The sequence below is a fragment of the Anomaloglossus baeobatrachus genome, chromosome 11 (genome assembly GCF_048569485.1).
Source record: "Anomaloglossus baeobatrachus isolate aAnoBae1 chromosome 11, aAnoBae1.hap1, whole genome shotgun sequence".
Lineage (NCBI taxonomy): Eukaryota > Metazoa > Chordata > Amphibia > Anura > Aromobatidae > Anomaloglossus > Anomaloglossus baeobatrachus.
The window spans coordinates 169,054,562-169,071,538 of NC_134363.1; the positions used below are offsets into that span (position 1 = coordinate 169,054,562).

General features: G+C 53.0%; 1 protein-coding gene across 3 annotated transcripts in view; it reads right to left on the reverse strand.

Moving 5' to 3' along the window:
* Positions 1-16,977, reverse strand: part of KMT2A (lysine methyltransferase 2A) — a 387,559-nt gene that overhangs the window by 27,621 nt on the left and 342,961 nt on the right. For all 3 annotated transcript variants that reach the window (XM_075328635.1, XM_075328633.1, XM_075328634.1), the window contains exons 31-33: positions 12,664-12,738; positions 11,895-12,069; positions 11,711-11,818 (exon numbers count right to left, since the gene is read on the reverse strand). In XM_075328635.1, the coding sequence (XP_075184750.1) occupies positions 11,711-11,818; positions 11,895-12,069; positions 12,664-12,738 (358 nt within the window). The remainder of the gene's footprint in view (positions 1-11,710; positions 11,819-11,894; positions 12,070-12,663; positions 12,739-16,977) is intronic.

Below are 16,977 nucleotides of genomic sequence, written 5' to 3' on the forward strand. Positions count from 1 at the left end.
ATGCCACGGCATCTCCACGGACAGTTGGAGCAGGTCCGGATACCAAGCTCGCCTGGGCCAGTCCGGTGCAATGAGGATGACTCGACGGCCCTCCATTCTGATCTTGCGCAGGACTCTGGGCAAGAGAGCTAGAGGGAGAAACACGTAGGACAGACGAAACTGGGACCAGTCTTGAACCAGTGCGTCCGCGGCGAATGCCTGAGGGTCGTGGCAGCGAGCCACGTAAACGGGAACCTTGTTGTTGTGACGGGATGCCATTAGGTCCACGTCTGGAGTGCCCCATTTGCGGCAGATTGACTGAAACACTGCCGGGTGCAGGGACCACTCGCCACCGTCCACGGTTTGACGGCTGAGATAATCTGCCTCCCAGTTTTCCACGCCTGGTATGTGGACTGCGGATATGGTGGACTTGGAGTCCTCCGCCCATTGAAGGATGCGTTGTACTTCCAACATCGCCAGGCGGCTGCGTGTCCCGCCTTGGTGATTGATGTAGGCAACCGCTGTCGCGTTGTCTGACTGGACTCGAATGTGCCTGCCCGCCAACAGGTGGTGAAAAGCTAGGAGAGCTAGAAGCACGGCTCTGGTTTCCAGCACATTGATTGAAAGGGCTGACTCGGACGGAGTCCAAGTGCCCTGCGCTCTGTGGTGGAGATATACCGCTCCCCAGCCGGATAGACTGGCATCCGTGGTGAGAATCACCCAGGACGGGGCCAGGAAGGAGCGCCCCTGGGACAGGGAGAGAGGCCGAAGCCACCACTGAAGAGAGCTCCTGGTTTGTGGCGACAGAGCCACTAACCTGTGTAAGGAGGAAGGCCGCTTGTCCCAACAGTGGAGAATATCCAGCTGCAGGGGGCGCAGATGGAACTGGGCAAAGGGAACAGCCTCCATGGACGCTACCATTTGACCCAGCACCTGCATCAGACGCCTGAGGGTAGAACGGCGGGGCCTCAGCAGAGAGCGCACCGCTAGCTGGAGGGACTGCTGTTTGACTAAGGGCAACTTCACAAGTGCCGTCAAGGTCTCGAACTGCATCCCTAGGTACGTGAGACTCTGGGTCGTAGTCAGAGTGGATTTGGCCAGATTGACCAGCCACCCGAATTGAGCTAGAGTGGAGAGAGTGAGCGAGACACTCCGCTGACAGTCTGCGCTGGATGAAGCCTTGACTAGAAGGTCGTCCAGGTAAGGAATCATTGCCAACCCCTGGAGGTGCAGAACTGCAATCACTGCTGCCATGACCTTGGTGAATACCCGAGGGGCCGTGGCCAACCCGAAGGGGAGAGCCACGAATTGGAAGTGATCTTCTCCTACTGCAAAACGTAGCCAACGCTGGTGTGACACTGCAATTGGCACATGCAGATAGGTATCTCTGATGTCGATGGATGCCAGGAAATCCCCTTGGGACATAGAGGCAATGACTGATCGCAGAGACTCCATGAGAAAGCGCCGCACCTGAACATGCTTGTTGAGAAGCTTCAGATCCAGGATGGGCCGGAAGGTACCGTCCTTTTTGGGAACTAGGAAGAGATTTGAGTAGAAACCTCTGAACCGTTCCCGGGCGGGAACCGGTACAATTACTCCATTGGCCTGTAAGGCTGCCACGGCCTGTGAGAAGGCGGCGGCCTTGGAGCAGGGGGGAGTTGAGAGAAAAAATCTGTTTGGCGGACTGGAAGAGAATTCTATCCTGTAGCCGTGGGAGATGATATCTCTCACCCACTGATCGGAGACGTGTTGAAACCAAGCGTCGCCAAAGTGGGAGAGCCTGCCACCGACTAAGGACGTTGCTGGAGCAGGCAGATAGTCACGAGGAGGCTGCCTTAGTGGCAGCAGCTCCTGCGGTCTTCTGTGGACGCGCTTTTGGGCGCCAGTTGGATTTCTGGTCCTTGGCTGAGTTAGCGGACGAGGTCAAGGGCTTAGAGGACGACCAGTTGGAGGAACGAAAGGAGCGAAACCTCGACTGATTCCTACCCTGGGCAGGTTTCCTGGTTTTGGTTTGTGGCATGGAAGTACTCTTCCCGCCAGTAGCTTCCTTAATAATTTCATCCAGCTGTTCTCCGAACAGCCGGGACCCAGCAAAAGGGAGCCCAGCAAGGTACTTTTTTGAAGAAGCATCTGCCTTCCACTCTCGAAGCCACAAGATTCTGCGGATAGCGAGGGAATTAGCCGAAGCCACCGCAGTGCGGTGAGAAGCCTCCAGCATGGCAGACATGGCATAGGATGAAAAGGCCGAAGCTTGGGAAGTTAAGGCATCCATTTCGGGCATAGATTCCCTGGTGAGGGAATGCATCTCCTCTAGAGAAGCAGAGATGGCCTTGAGAGCCCACACTGCTGCAAAAGTCGGAGAAAACGCGGCCCCCGCCGCTTCATACACGGATTTGGCCAGAAGGTCAATCTGGCGGTCAGTGGAATCCTTAAGGGAAGTGCCATCAGCCACCGACACAACGGTCCGGGCTGCGATCCTAGACACCGGAGGGTCTCCTTTGGGGACTGAGCCCACTCCTTGACCACCTCAGGTGGAAAGGGAAAACGGTCATCAGAACCACGCTTTGGGAAGCGCTTGTCAGGACAGGCCCTGGGCTTGGTCACAGCGGCCTGAAAACTGGAGTGGTTAAAGAACACACTCTTTGCTCTCTTAGGCAAGGTAAACTGGTGCTTTTCTGCCAGAGAGGGTTGCTCCTCTGATACTGGCGGATTGAGATCCAGTACAGAATTAATAGAAGCAATCAAGTCACTAAGATCTGAGTCACTTTCGGACAGATCAATGGGTCACATGGAGTTAGCCTCCGAGCCCCCTGTAAAGGCATCCTCCTCATCCTGCGAGTCAGCTCTGGAATCAGAGCCACGGGAGGAGGAGGGAGAGGGAACCCTGCGTCTCTTCTTAGGAGGACGGGGCCTGGGTCCTGATTATGAATCCTCTGTGAGCTCCGGTCCTGAGGGACCCCTAGCAGCAGAGGCACCCTGTGAAGGGGGCTGATGCATATTTATCAACGTCCTGGATAGAAGTCCCATGGACTCAGCAAAGAAGGGAATTTTGTTTACTTACCGTAAATTCCTTTTCTTCTAGCTCCAATTGGGAGACCCAGACAATTGGGTGTATAGCTATGCCTCCGGAGGCCACACAAAGTATTACACTAAAAGTGTAAAGCCCCTCCCCTTCAGCCTATACACCCCCCGTGCTGCCACGGGCTCCTCAGTTTTGGTGCAAAAGCAAGAAGGAGGAAAAAATTATAAACTGGTTTAAAGTAAATTCAATCCGAAGGAATATCGGAGAACTGAAACCATTCAACGTGAACAACATGTGTACACAAAAACAGGGGCGGGTGCTGGGTCTCCCAATTGGAGCTAGAAGAAAAGGAATTTACGGTAAGTAAACAAAATTCCCTTCTTCTTTGGCGCTCCATTGGGAGACCCAGACAATTGGGACGTCCAAAAGCAGTCCCTGGGTGGGTAAATAATACCTCATAATAGAGCCGTAACGGCTCCGTCCTACAGGTGGGCAACCGCCGCCTGAAGGACTTGCCTACCTAGGCTGGCATCTGCCGAAGCATAGGTATGCACCTGATAGTGTTTCGTGAAAGTGTGCAGGCTCGACCAGGTAGCTGCCTGACACACTGCTGAGCCGTAGCCTGGTGTCGCAAGGCCCAGGACGCTCCCACGGCCCTGGTAGAATGGGCCTTCAGCCCTGAGGGAACCGGAAGCCCCGAGGAACGATAAGCTTCGAGAATTGGTTCCTTGATCCACCGAGCCAGGGTTGATTTGGAAGCTTGTGTCCCTTTACGCTGGCCAGCGACAAGGACAAAGAGTGCATCCGAGCGGCGCAGGGGCGCCGTACGAGAAATGTAGACTCTGAGTGCTCTCACCAGATCTAACAAGTGCAAATCCTTTTCACACTGGTGAACTGGATGAGGGTAAAAAGAAGGTAAGGAGATATCCTGATTGAGATGAAAGGGGGATACCACCTTAGGGAGGAATTCCGGAACCGGACGCAGAACCACCTTGTCCTGGTGAAACACCAGGAAAGGAGCTTTGCATGACAACGCTGCTAGCTCAGACACTCTCCGAAGTGAAGTGACTGCTACTAGAAAAACCACTTTCTGCGAAAGGCGTGCGAGCGAAATATCCCTCATTGGCTCGAACGGTGGTTTCTGAAGAACCATCAGCACCCTGTTCAGATCCCAGGGTTCTAACGGACGCTTGTAAGGAGGGACGATGTGACAAACCCCTTGCAGGAACGTGCGTACCTGTGGGAGTCTGGCCAGGCGCTTCTGAAAAAACACAGAGAGCGCAGAGACTTGTCCCTTAAGGGAGCCTAGCGACAAACCCTTTTCCAATCCGGATTGAAGAAAGGACAGAAAAGTGGGCAAAGGCAAATGGCCAGGGAGAGAAACCCTGAGCAGAGCACCACGACAGGAATATTTTCCACGTCCTGTGGTAGATCTTGGCGGACGTTGGTTTCCTAGCCTGTCTCATGGTGGCAATGACCTCTTGAGATAATCCTGAAGACGCTAAGATACAGGACTCAATGGCCACACAGTCAGGTTGAGGGCCGCAGAATTCAGATGGAAAAACGGCCCTTGAGACAGCAAGTCTGGTCGGTCTGGCAGTGCCCACGGTTGGCCGACCGTGAGATGCCACAGATCCGGGTACCACGACCTCCTCGGCCAGTCTGGAGCGACGAGGATGGCGCGGCGGCAGTCGGCCCTGATCTTGCGTAACACTCTGGGCAACAGTGCCAGAGGGGGAAACACATAAGGAAGCTGAAACTGCGACCAATCCTGAACTAAGGCGTCTGCCGCCAGAGCTCTGTGATCTTGAGATCGAGCCATGAATGTTGGGACCTTGTTGTTGTGCCGTGACGCCATTAGGTCGACGTCCGGCATCCCCCAGCGGCAACAGATCTCCTGAAACACGTCCGGGTGAAGGGACCATTCCCCTGCGTCCATGCCCTGGCGACTGAGAAAGTCTGCTTCCCAGTTTTCTACGCCCGGGATGTGAACTGCGGAGATGGTGGAGGCCGTGGCTTCCACCCACATCAAAATCCGCCGGACTTCTTGGAAGGCTTGCCGACTGCGTGTTCCACCTTGGTGGTTGATGTAAGCCACCGCTGTGGAGTTGTCCGACTGAATTCGGATCTGCTTGCCTTCCAGCTACTGCTGGAACGCTTTTAGGGCAAGATACACTGCCCTGATCTCCAGAACATTGATCTGAAGTGAGGACTCTTGCTGAGTCCACGTACCCTGAGCCCTGTGGTGGAGAAAAACTGCTCCCCACCCTGACAGACTCGCGTCCGTCGTGACCACCGCCCAGGATGGGGGTAGGAAGGATTTCCCCTTCGATAATGAGGTGGGAAGAAGCCACCACCGAAGGGAAGCTTTGGTTGCCTGAGAGAGGGAGACGTTCCTGTCTAGGGACGTCGGCATCCTGTCCCATTTGCGTAGGATGTCCCATTGAAGAGGACGCAGGTGAAACTGCGCGAAAGGAACTGCCTCCATTGCTGCCACCATCTTCCCCAGGAAGTGCATGAGGCGCCTCAAGGGGTGTGACCGACCTTGAAGGAGAGATTGCACCCCTGTCTGTAGTGAACGCTGTTTGTCCAGCGGAAGCTTCACTATCGCTGGAAGAGTATGAAACTCCATGCCAAGATATGTCAGCGATTGGACCGGTGTCAGATTTGACTTTGGAAAATTGATGATCCACCCGAAACTCTGGAGAGTCTCCAGAGTAACGTTGAGGCTGTGTTGGCATGCCTCTTGAGAGGGTGCCTTGACCAGCAGATCGTCTAAGTAAGGTATCACCGAGTGACCCTGAGAGTGGAGGACCGCAACTACTGTAGCCATGACCTTGGTGAAAACCCTTGGGGCTGTCGCCAGGCCGAACGGCAGTGCCGCGAACTGAAGGTGTTCGTCTCCTATGGCGAAGCGCAGGAAGCGCTGATGCTCTGGAGCAATCAGTACGTGGAGATAAGCATCTTTGATATCGATCGATGCTAGGAAATCTCCTTGGGACATTGAGGCGATGACGGAGCGGAGGGATTCCATCCGGAACCGCCTGGTCATTACGTGTTTGTTGAGCAGTTTTAGATCCAAAACAGGACGGAAAGACCCGTCCTTCTTTGGAACCACAAACAGGTTGGAGTAGAAACCGTGACCCTGTTGCTGAAGAGGAACCGGGACCACCACTCCTTCTGCCTTCAGAATGCCCACCGCCTGCAGAAGAGCCTCGGCTCGCTCGGGAGGCGGAGATGTTCTGAAGAATCGAGTCGGAGGACGAGAGCTGAACTCTATCCTGTAACCGTGAGACAAAATGTCTCTCACCCAACGGTCTTTTACTTGTGGCAGCCAGGTGTCGCAAAAGCGGGAGAGCCTGCCACCGACCGAGGATGCGGTGTGAGGAGGCCGTAAGTCATGAGGAAGCCGCCTTGGTAGCGGCACCTCCGGCGGTCTTTTTAGGGCGTGATTTGGACCGCCATGCGTCGGAGTTCCTCTGATCCTTCTGAGGCCTTTTGGACGAGGAGGATTGGGACCTGCCCGCCCCCCGAAAGGACCGAAACCTCGACTGTCCCCTCCTCTGTTGGGGTGTTTTTGGTTTGGCCTGGGGTAAGGATGTTTCCTTTCCCTTGGATTGTTTGATGATTTCATCCAATCTCTCACCAAACAAGCGGTCGCCAGAAAATGGCAAACCAGTTAAGCACTTTTTGGAAGCCGAATCTGCCTTCCATTCCCGTAGCCACAAGGCCCTGCGTATTGCCACCGAATTGTCGGGTGCAACCGCCGTACGGCTCGCAGAGTCCAGGACAGCATTAATAGCGTAGGACGCAAATGCCGACGTTTGAGAGGTTATGGACGCCACCTGCGGCGCAGACGTACGTGTGAGTGCGTCAATTTGCGCCTGACCAGCTGAGATAGCTTGGAGTGCCCATACGGCTGCGAATGCTGGAGCAAAAGACGCGCCGATAGCTTCATAGATGGATTTCAACCAGAGCTCCATCTGTCTGTCAGTGGCATCCTTGAGTGAAGCTCCATCTTCCACTGCAACTATGGATCTAGCCGCCAGTCTGGAGATTGGAGGATCCACCTTGGGACACTGAGTCCAGCCCTTGACCACGTCAGGGGGGAAGGGGTAACGTGTATCCTTAAGGCGCTTGGAAAAACGCTTATCTGGACAAGCTCGGTGTTTCTGGACTGCCTCTCTGAAGTCAGAGTGGTCCAGAAACATACTCATTGTACGCTTAGGAAACCTGAAACGGAATTTCTCCTGCTGAGAAGCTGACTCCTCCACTGGAGGAGCTGAGGGAGAAATATCCAACATTTGATTGATGGACGCAATAAGATCATTCACTATGGCGTCCCCATCAGGAGTATCAAGGTTGAGAGCGGCTTCAGGATCAGAATCCTGATCAGCTAGCTCCGCTTCATCATACAGAGAGTCCTCTCGCTGAGACCCTGAACAATGTGATGATGTCGAGGGGATTTCATTGCGAGCTCGCTTAGTCGGTCTGGGACTGCGTTCCATGTCAGAGACCTCACCCTGGGATCTATGAGACATCCCGGGAGAACATTGTTGTTCCAACTGAGGGGAACCAGGGGGCAATGATTCCACAGTGCCCATGGCTTGAGGTGCCGGCCTGGACTGCAAGGCTTCTAATATCTTAGCCATAGTCTCAGAAAGTCTTTCAGTAAAAACTGCAAACTCCGTCCCTGTCACCTGGACAGTGTTAACAGGTGGTTCTCCCTGGGCCACCCTTAGCAGAGGCTCCGGCTGAGTAAGTGCCACAGGGGCCGAGCATTGCACACAATGAGGGTCAGTGGAACCTGCCGGCAGTATAGCCGTACATGCTGCACAGGCAGCATAGTAAGTCTGTGCTTTGGCACCCTTGCTATTTGTGGACGACATGCTGTTGTCTCCTCTGAGCAATACAGGAGGGTATATAGCCAAAAACAACCGTGCACCATACAGTGTAAAGTATAGCCTATAATCATATAATCTATAAGTACACTTCTGCACCAGTGGGGCCAGCACCTAGGTGCTGCTTACCGCCCGCGCAATGCGGTTGTGTGGTCACCAGAATTCCTGCCTGGGTCTCCCTGAGCTTGTCTCCCTTCTCCAGCGTTAGCAGAGCTGACAGGAATGGCTGCCGGCGTCCTGAGGAGAGGAGGGGGCCGTGGGCGTGCCCTAGAAAGTGCGGGAATCTGGTGCCCCACTGTGCACAGTGAGGGGGGTGGAGTATGCAAAGCATGCTCCAGCCTCAGTTGCTGACGTCCTTTACAGCGTCCCGCCCTTCCCCTGACTGGCAGGCCTGGGGGCGGGAAAAGAATGAGACTAGGCCGCAAAAGCCGGGGACTAAAGTTATAAGCGCGGCCGCCGTATAAGCGCGGTCGGCGCGGAAGTCCCCGGCGCACTAACAGTCCCAGCCGCGCCGCAGTGATAACAATGGCAGCGGCGGTCAGCGCGGCAGTCCCCATACACTAACACACTCAGCGACGCTGCAGTGTGTAAAGGCACAAACGCAGTCAGCGCCGCGGTCCCCGGTGCACTAGCACACCCAGCAATGCTGGAGTGTTGCTGTGCGCGGTCCCCACGGGGACACAGAGTACCTCAAAGTAGCAGGGCCATGTCCCTGAACGATACTCGGCTCCTATCCAGCAGAGTCCTCAGGAGCTGTGGATGAAGCACGGTCTCATGTGCCTGGAGACCGATAGGATCCCACTTCACCCAGAGCCCTAAGGGGGATGGGGAAGGAAAACAGCATGTGGGCTCCAGCCTCCGTACCCGCAATGGATACCTCAACCTTAACAACACTGCCGACAAGAGTGGGGTGAGAAGGGAGCATGCTGGGGGCCCTGTTATGGGCCCTCTTTTCTTCCATCCGACATAGTCAGCAGCTGCTGCTGACTAAGCTGTGGAGCTATGCGTGGATGTCTGCCTCCTTCGCACAAAGCATAAAAACTGAGGAGCCCGTGGCAGCACGGGGGGTGTATAGGCTGAAGGGGAGGGGCTTTACACTTTTAGTGTAATACTTTGTGTGGCCTCCGGAGGCATAGCTATACACCCAATTGTCTGGGTCTCCCAATGGAGCGCCAAAGAAAGACTGGGAGATAGACCTAGAAAAAGATTCTACCCAAGCCGGGGTTCAGCCACAGGAGCAGGAGCAGCCTGAGAGACCACTGGGGGTGAGACTCCAGGCTGTGGCACCGCCAAGTTAGAGCAGGCATCACAATGTGGGAAGGTGCTCGGTTCAGGCAGCAGGAGCTTACATGCAGCGCATACAGCATAAAGCTTTGGGGCCTTGCTCCTCGTGTGAGACATGCTGCTGGAGTGGGGGCTCTGCCAGAGAATGAACCCCAGAGAGTATATACAGAGGTCCACAACCGAAGACCGGTTGTGGCTTACCAGACCGCTGGAGCGGTGTTGTGTGCCCTCCAGATCCCGAAGCCCGGACCCCCAAGCACAGCACCTCAGCAGAGATGCTGCAGACCAGCGCTGCAATGACTGATCGCAGAGAGAACGCTGAGAAAATGGCCGCCGGAGCGAAGAGAGGGGGCGGGACCTGCTTGAGGAGCGGGATCTGGAGGGCCATAGAGACCTACAGGGGAGGGGGCACACACTGCAGTGGGGAGTGTCCCTCCCCTGTACAGAACGGGAGGAGCCGAGCCTGTCCCTCTGCATGAGTGACATGCAAGGGCAGTGAAACAGAAACTAGGCCTCCGGCGAAGCCGGGGCCTAAATTTGAGCGGCGCGGCCGACGCGCAGGCACCATTGGCGCGGTTCTCAGGCGACAGCTAGAGAACCCGCCGGAAATGTCAGTAAACACAATAAGCACACTCTCCCCAAACAATAAAGTACAGGGACCCCGAAATCTAAACGTCTCAGGTACTTAGCTTGCTGAGACGCAGGGCCAAGTCCCTGGGGATGAGTGCTCCGGTCCAGCAGGGTCCTGAAGGGCTGCGGATGGAGACCTGTCTCCTGCCAAGCATGGAGACCGTGCTGGCTCCCACTTCAAGCCAGAGCCCAGGAGGGATGGTGAAGGAGCACGGCATGTAAGGCTCCAGCCTAGGAATCAACCTTACAACACCGCCGACACAGTGGGGTGAGAAGGGACATGCCGGGGGTCCAGACGTGGACCCCACTCTTCAATCTCGTTCCAAAAGGAAAAAATCATATGAGAATGCATGTGTGGATGTATGCCTCCTGAACACAAAGCGATAAACTGGCTGGGTCTGCTCACCAGGGGGTGTATAAGCTCAGGGGGAGGAGCTACACTTTTAAGTGTAGTACTTTGTGTGTCCTCTGGAGGTAGAAGCTAAACACCCATGGTCTGGGTCTCCCAAAGGAACGATAAAGAAAGCAGCAATATTTTGTGAAACCCACTTGCATTCCCGTTAGCAGACCAGACCAATCACTTTCTAATCTCCACAGATATTACATTGATGATGCTTATATTGTATAGCATCCAAAACAACTGACAGATTTTCATAACTTTCCTTTAGATGACATGAGTGAGAAATAGGGATTGATGGTTTCATATTTCCATTGTGAAGCAACACTGCTTTCAAAATTCTCTGGGATGAGTCAAACAATCGCCAATCTGCAACAAGATACTTTTGATTCAGATCTTCAAAGAGGCCATTGACAATGTTACAGTACACCATTGGTCCATGAACTGTGAAAAATTGTGTGAAAGTGTTACTTCTGTTTCGGTAATAACACACCTGGCCATCATCATGAAGATTCTTGTTTCAACCTAGATAATTTGTGTGAAAGTGTTACTTCTGTTTTGGTAATAACACACTTTGACATCATCATAAAGATTTTTCTGTTTCAACCTAAATAAATTGTGTGAAAGTGTTACTTCTGTTTTGGTAAGAACACTGTAATTATCATGAAGATTCTTCTGTTTCAACCTAGATGCAAGAAGTTCATCTTTATCTTTTGACAATGAAAGGTCTCTGATGATAACATTTAATTTATGTTGAGTAAAGCGTTCTGGCTGCTTGGCTGCTCCACCAAGCACATACTCATCTTGCCTTGAGGTCTCCATGTCTTTGACAGTAGCTTCAGCGCCATAGTCTTCATATTCTACTTAATTTTCATCCAATCCAGACAACGGTGGTACAGGAACTGGGAAGGTATCATCATGTGGAACTGGCCTAATCGCAGATTCAAGTTCAGGGCAATTAATCTTATGTTTGTTCTTTGTCGAAAAGCCCTTCAGTTTGAAAAAACAAAAGTAGCAGTCATCCCTATGATTTTTGGGTTCTCGCCAAATCATGGGAACAGAAATGGCATTGACAGTTTCCTCATATTCAACTAGTCATGAAGACCATTTGAACAACTTGAGCATATCATATAAGGGGTCCAGCTTTTGTCTTGATCACCAAGTGGACACTTAAAGCAGATTTGGTACATCTTTTTAATGTCATGAGTGATTGGCCTTTCGGTGTAAAAGAACCACACACATAGCAGAATCTGTCCGGATGATTGATACACTGTCGGGGCATTTTTCTCCTTTAAATTAGATCAAACAGTAGAGTAAGTTCAGTTCAATGGTGGTGACAAACTCAAATAACGTAATAACAAAAATACTTCTATCTCAAAACGTTTATGTGATAGAGCAAAACTGAGCATATTATTGGAATCAGCACATCAAACTCCATAACACAGATATATTACCTTTGCTGATGATTTTTTTGTGTTGACAAAGACTCCAACTTACCGGACACACTTCAGCTGCACCTCTTCCTCCTCCTCATCGTTTGGTCTGTATTCAGGAGGCTGCCGATGTTTGGAGGCCAAGAAATTAAACATGTCAAAGGCGGATTTCCTGTTAAGAAGAGAATGTGTTTGATTAATATTCCCCAATTTTAGTACATAAAATAAAAGCAAAATTCCTTGCTCACCTTTGGTTCACCTCAGCCCGTGCTGACCCATGAGGATTGATGGGAGGCTCCTCTTCTCCGGCTGGACGGTGGAAGCGAAACTTATAGCTGCGGCACTTGTTGGCACCATAAAGCTGCTCCACGAGAAACACCACCGCATCGTGGATGATTCCCAGCATCCTGAGCCCATTTACACCTGTTTAATAGTGAAGTGATAATAAACAGGCGCACAAAAACCTCACTACACTTATCACATCCAGAATGAGAGCATGACCAGGTCTGGACCAGGATGAGAGCATGACCAGGTCCGGACCGGAATGAGAGCATGACCAGGTCCGGACCGGAATGAGAGCATGACCAGTTCCAGACCGGAATGAGAGCATGACCAGGTCCAGACCGGAATGAGAGCATGACCAGGTCCAGACTGGAATGAGAGCATGACCAGGTCCAGACTGGAATGAGAGCATGACCAGGTCCGGACCGGAATGAGAGCATGACCAGGTCCGGACCGGAATGAGAGCATGACCAGGTCTGGACCGAAATGGGAGCATGACCAGGTCCGGACCGGAATGAGAGCATGACCAGGTCCGGACCGGAATGAGAGCATGACCAGGTCCGGACCGGAATGAGAGCATGACCAGGTCCAGACTGGAATGAGAGCATGACCAGGTCCAGACTGGAACGAGAACATGACCAGGTCCGGACCATCTGCCATTTACTACACTTCTGTTCTATAAAATGTAGGATGCGCATAATACTGGTTTATGACATGGCCAATAAGTCTCACTACCTGCAAACGACAGCTGCTTTAGTCTTGCATTGGATCTTGCCTCTTGCACTTTGTCAGTCAGAGATTTCCAAGCTTCTGCAAGCACAAAAAAAAGATTAATGCAACTTTTTGTTTTACTCAAGGGGATAACAGAAGTGATCTAACAGCGAGTACATACTGGATATATTAACCCTTTGTGGCATAATAATGCAGCAGTTTTGCCTGCAGTCCTATTTACAAATTATTGAGGAAAGTGGAGAAAGTGTAGGTAAAGCATCAGGTAGCGTCTCATGCTGCACTGCTACCTGGGAGGAAGGCACTGTGATCTGGAAGGTTGTTTTGTCAGCTGGAGGAAAACTGAGGAATCTGGAAAAAAAACCTTTCAAGTACTGGTGCAGGTCTCATGGTTGCACTGGAGACCGGAAACAGAGAGTGCAACCAACCAGAAGGAGGACTTCACATGGGACCAGACCCTTGACTAATGCTGGTCAATAACGAGGAAACGAGAGAGCACCGGGAGAAAGAAAGAGATCACAGACAAGATCCATCTCCAAACACTTGACATAGGCTTTACAACCATGGTGGTAAATATGAGTGGGAACTACCATATTTTTCGTTTTATAAGGCACACCCCAAATTTAGAGAAAAAAATGGTGTCCATCTTATAATCCGGTGGTGTCTTAACAGGGAATGGGGCAGTGATGGTGGAGAGGGGTTCCCAGGAAGCAAGGAGTGGAGCAGAGCCATGGTGCAGCGGGTGTCCCAGCCAGATGAGTGCGGCGCTGTGAGGTAGAGAAAACATCCAGGAAATGTCGAAGGTGCGGGCTTCAATGAAATGGCGCCCAGAGTCAGCGTGTGTGCAGATTGAGCTGTTGGCTGAATGACAAGCCAAGATCTCATGTGCGCACGTGCCACCTCCAGGAGCCATGTTTCTTAAGTCCACTGCTGGGACATTAATAGGCCGGAGGCGGCGCATGCACAAATGAGATCTTGAGCCGAGAGTTTAATCTGCACACTCGCTGATGACTCCGGGCGCCATTGTTTGAAGTCCACACCACTAACATCTTCAGGATGACCCCTGCCTCACCACAGCTCGCAGCGCACCGCCCACAGCACAGAGCAGAGCACCACCCTCCCGCAGCAAGAGCAGAGTACCGCCTGCCAGCAGTACAGAGCACCGCCTGCAGCACAGAGCAGAGCTCCGCCCACAGCACAGAGCAAAGCACCACCCTACCTCAGTACAGAGAAGAGTAAAGCCTGCCCGCAGCACAAAGCAGAGTACCGCCTGACTGCAGCACAGAGCAGGGCACCGCCCACATCACAGAGCAGAGCACCTCCTGCCCGCAGCACAAAGCAGAGTACCGCCTGACTGCAGCACAGAGCAGGGCACCGCCCACATCACAGAGCAGAGCACCTCCTGCCCGCAGCACAGAGCAGAGCACCGCCCGCCGCAGCACAGAGCTGAGTACTGCCTGCCTACAGCACAGAGCAGAGCCCACCCTCCTGCAGCACAGAGCAGCTCACAGCTCGCAGCATTGTCTCTGCCTCCTGCAACCCCTCTCCACCTCCCCCCAGTAAGCTACATTCGCATTATAAGACACACACCCTCATTTTCCTTCCACATTTTTGGGAGGAAAGAAGGGAATTTTGTTACTTACCGTAAATTCCTTTTCTTCTAGCTCTTATTGGGAGACCCAGACGATTGGGTGTATAGCACTGCCTCCGGAGGCCACACAAAGCAATTACACTAAAAAGTGTAAGGCCCCTCCCCTTCTGGCTATACACCCCCAGTGGGATCACTGGCTCACCAGTTTTAGTGCAAAAGCAAGAAGGAGGAAAGCCAATAACTGGTTTAAACAAATTCACTCCGAGTAACATCGGAGAACTGAAAACCGTTCAACATGAACAACATGTGTACCCGAAAAAACCAACAATCCCGAAGGACAACAGGGCGGGTGCTGGGTCTCCCAATAAGAGCTAGAAGAAAAGGAATTTACGGTAAGTAACAAAATTCCCTTCTTCTTCGGCGCTCTATTGGGAGACCCAGACGATTGGGACGTCCAAAAGCTGTCCCTGGGTGGGTAAAGAAATACCTCATGTTAGAGCTGCAAAGACAGCCCTCCCCTACGGGGAGGCAACTGCCGCCTGCAGGACTCTTCTACCTAGGCTGGCGTCCGCCGAAGCATAGGTATGCACCTGATAATGTTTGGTGAAAGTGTGCAGACTCGACCAGGTAGCTGCCTGGCACACCTGTTGAGCCGTAGCCTGGTGTCGCAATGCCCAGGACGCACCCACGGCTCTGGTAGAATGGGCCTTCAGCCCTGATGGAACCGGAAGCCCCGCAGAACGGTAGGCTTCAAGAATTGGTTCTTTGATCCATCGAGCCAGGGTGGCCTTAGAAGCCTGCGACCCTTTGCGCTTACCAGCGACAAGGACAAAGAGTGCATCCGAACGGCGCAGGGGCGCCGTGCGGGAAATGTAGATTCTGAGTGCTCTCACCAGATCTAACAAATGTAAATCCTTCTCATACCGATGAACTGCATGAGGACAAAACGAAGGCAAAGAGATATCCTGATTAAGATGAAAAGAGGATACCACCTTCGGGAGAAACTCCTGAATGGGGCGCAGCACTACCTTGTCCTGGTGGAAGACCAGGAAGGGAGCCTTGGAAGACAGCGCTGCTAGCTCAGACACTCTCCGAAGAGATGTGATCGCTACCAGAAAAGCCACTTTCTGTGATAGTCTAGAAAGTGAAACCTCCTTCAGAGGCTCGAAGGGCGGCTTCTGGAGGGCAACTAGTACCCTGTTCAGATCCCATGGATCTAACGGCCGCTTGTACGGGGGAACGATATGGCAAACCCCCTGTAGGAACGTGCACACCTTAGAAAGTCGTGCTAGACGCTTCTGAAAAAAGACGGATAGTGCCGAGACTTGTCCTTTAAGGGAGCCGAGCGACAAACCTTTTTCTAACCCAGATTGCAGGAAAGAAAGAAGGGTAGGTAATGCAAATGGCCAGGGAGACACTCCCTGAGCAGAGCACCAGGATAAGAATATCCTCCACGTTCTGTGGTAGATCTTAGCAGACGTGGGCTTCCTAGCCTGTCTCATGGTGGCAACGACCCCTTGGGATAAGCCTGAAGACGCTAGGATCCAGGACTCAATGGCCACGCAGTCAGGTTGAGGGCCGCAGAATTCCGATGGAAAAACGGCCCTTGGGACAGTAAGTCTGGTCGGTCTGGTAGTGCCCACGGTTGGCCGACCGTGAGATGCCACAGATCCGGATACCACGCCCTCCTCGGCCAGTCTGGAGCGACGAGTATGACGCGGCTGCAGTCGGATCTGATCTTGCGTAGCACTCTGGGCAAGAGTGCCAGAGGTGGAAACACATAAGGGAGCCGGAACTGCGACCAATCTTGCACTAGGGCGTCTGCTGCTAGAGCTCTTTGATCGCGAGACCGTGCCATGAAGGTTGGGACCTTGTTGTTGTGCCGGGACGCCATTAGGTCGACGTCCGGCCTTCCCCATCGGCGACAGATTTCCTGAAACACGTCCGGGTGAAGGGACCATTCCCCTGCGTCCATGCCCTGGCGACTGAGGAAGTCTGCTTCCCAGTTTTCTACGCCGGGGATGTGAACTGCGGATATGGTGGAGGCCGTGGCTTCCACCCACATCATAATGCGCCGGACTTCCTGGAAGGCTTGCCGACTGCGAGTCCCCCCTTGGTGATTGATGTATGCCACCGCTGTGGAGTTGTCCGATTGAATTCGGATCTGCTTCCCTTCCAGCCACTGCTGGAAGGCTAGTAGGGCAAGAAACACTGCTCTGATTTCCAGAACATTGATCTGAAGGATGGACTCCTGCTGAGTCCACGTCCCCTGAGCCCTGTGGTGGAGAAACACTGCTCCCCACCCTGACAGACTCGCGTCTGTCGTGACCACCGCCCAGGACGGTGGTAGGAAGGATCTTCCCTGTGATAATGAGGTGGAAAGGAGCCACCACTGCAGAGAGTCCTTGGCCGTCTGGGAAAGGGAGACTTTCCTGTCCAGGGATGTCGACTTCCCGTCCCATTGGCGGAGAATGTCCCATTGAAGTGGACGCAGATGAAACTGCGCAAACGGAACCGCCTCTATTGCCGCCACCATCTTCCCGAGGAAGTGCATGAGGCGTCTTAAGGAGTGCGACTGACTTTGAAGGAGAGCCTGCACCCCAGTGTGTAGAGACCGCTGCTTGTCCAGCGGAAGCTTCACTATCGCTGAGAGAGTATGAAACTCCATGCCAAGATACGTTAGTGATTGGGTCGGTGACAGATTTGACTTTGGGAAGTTGATGATCCAC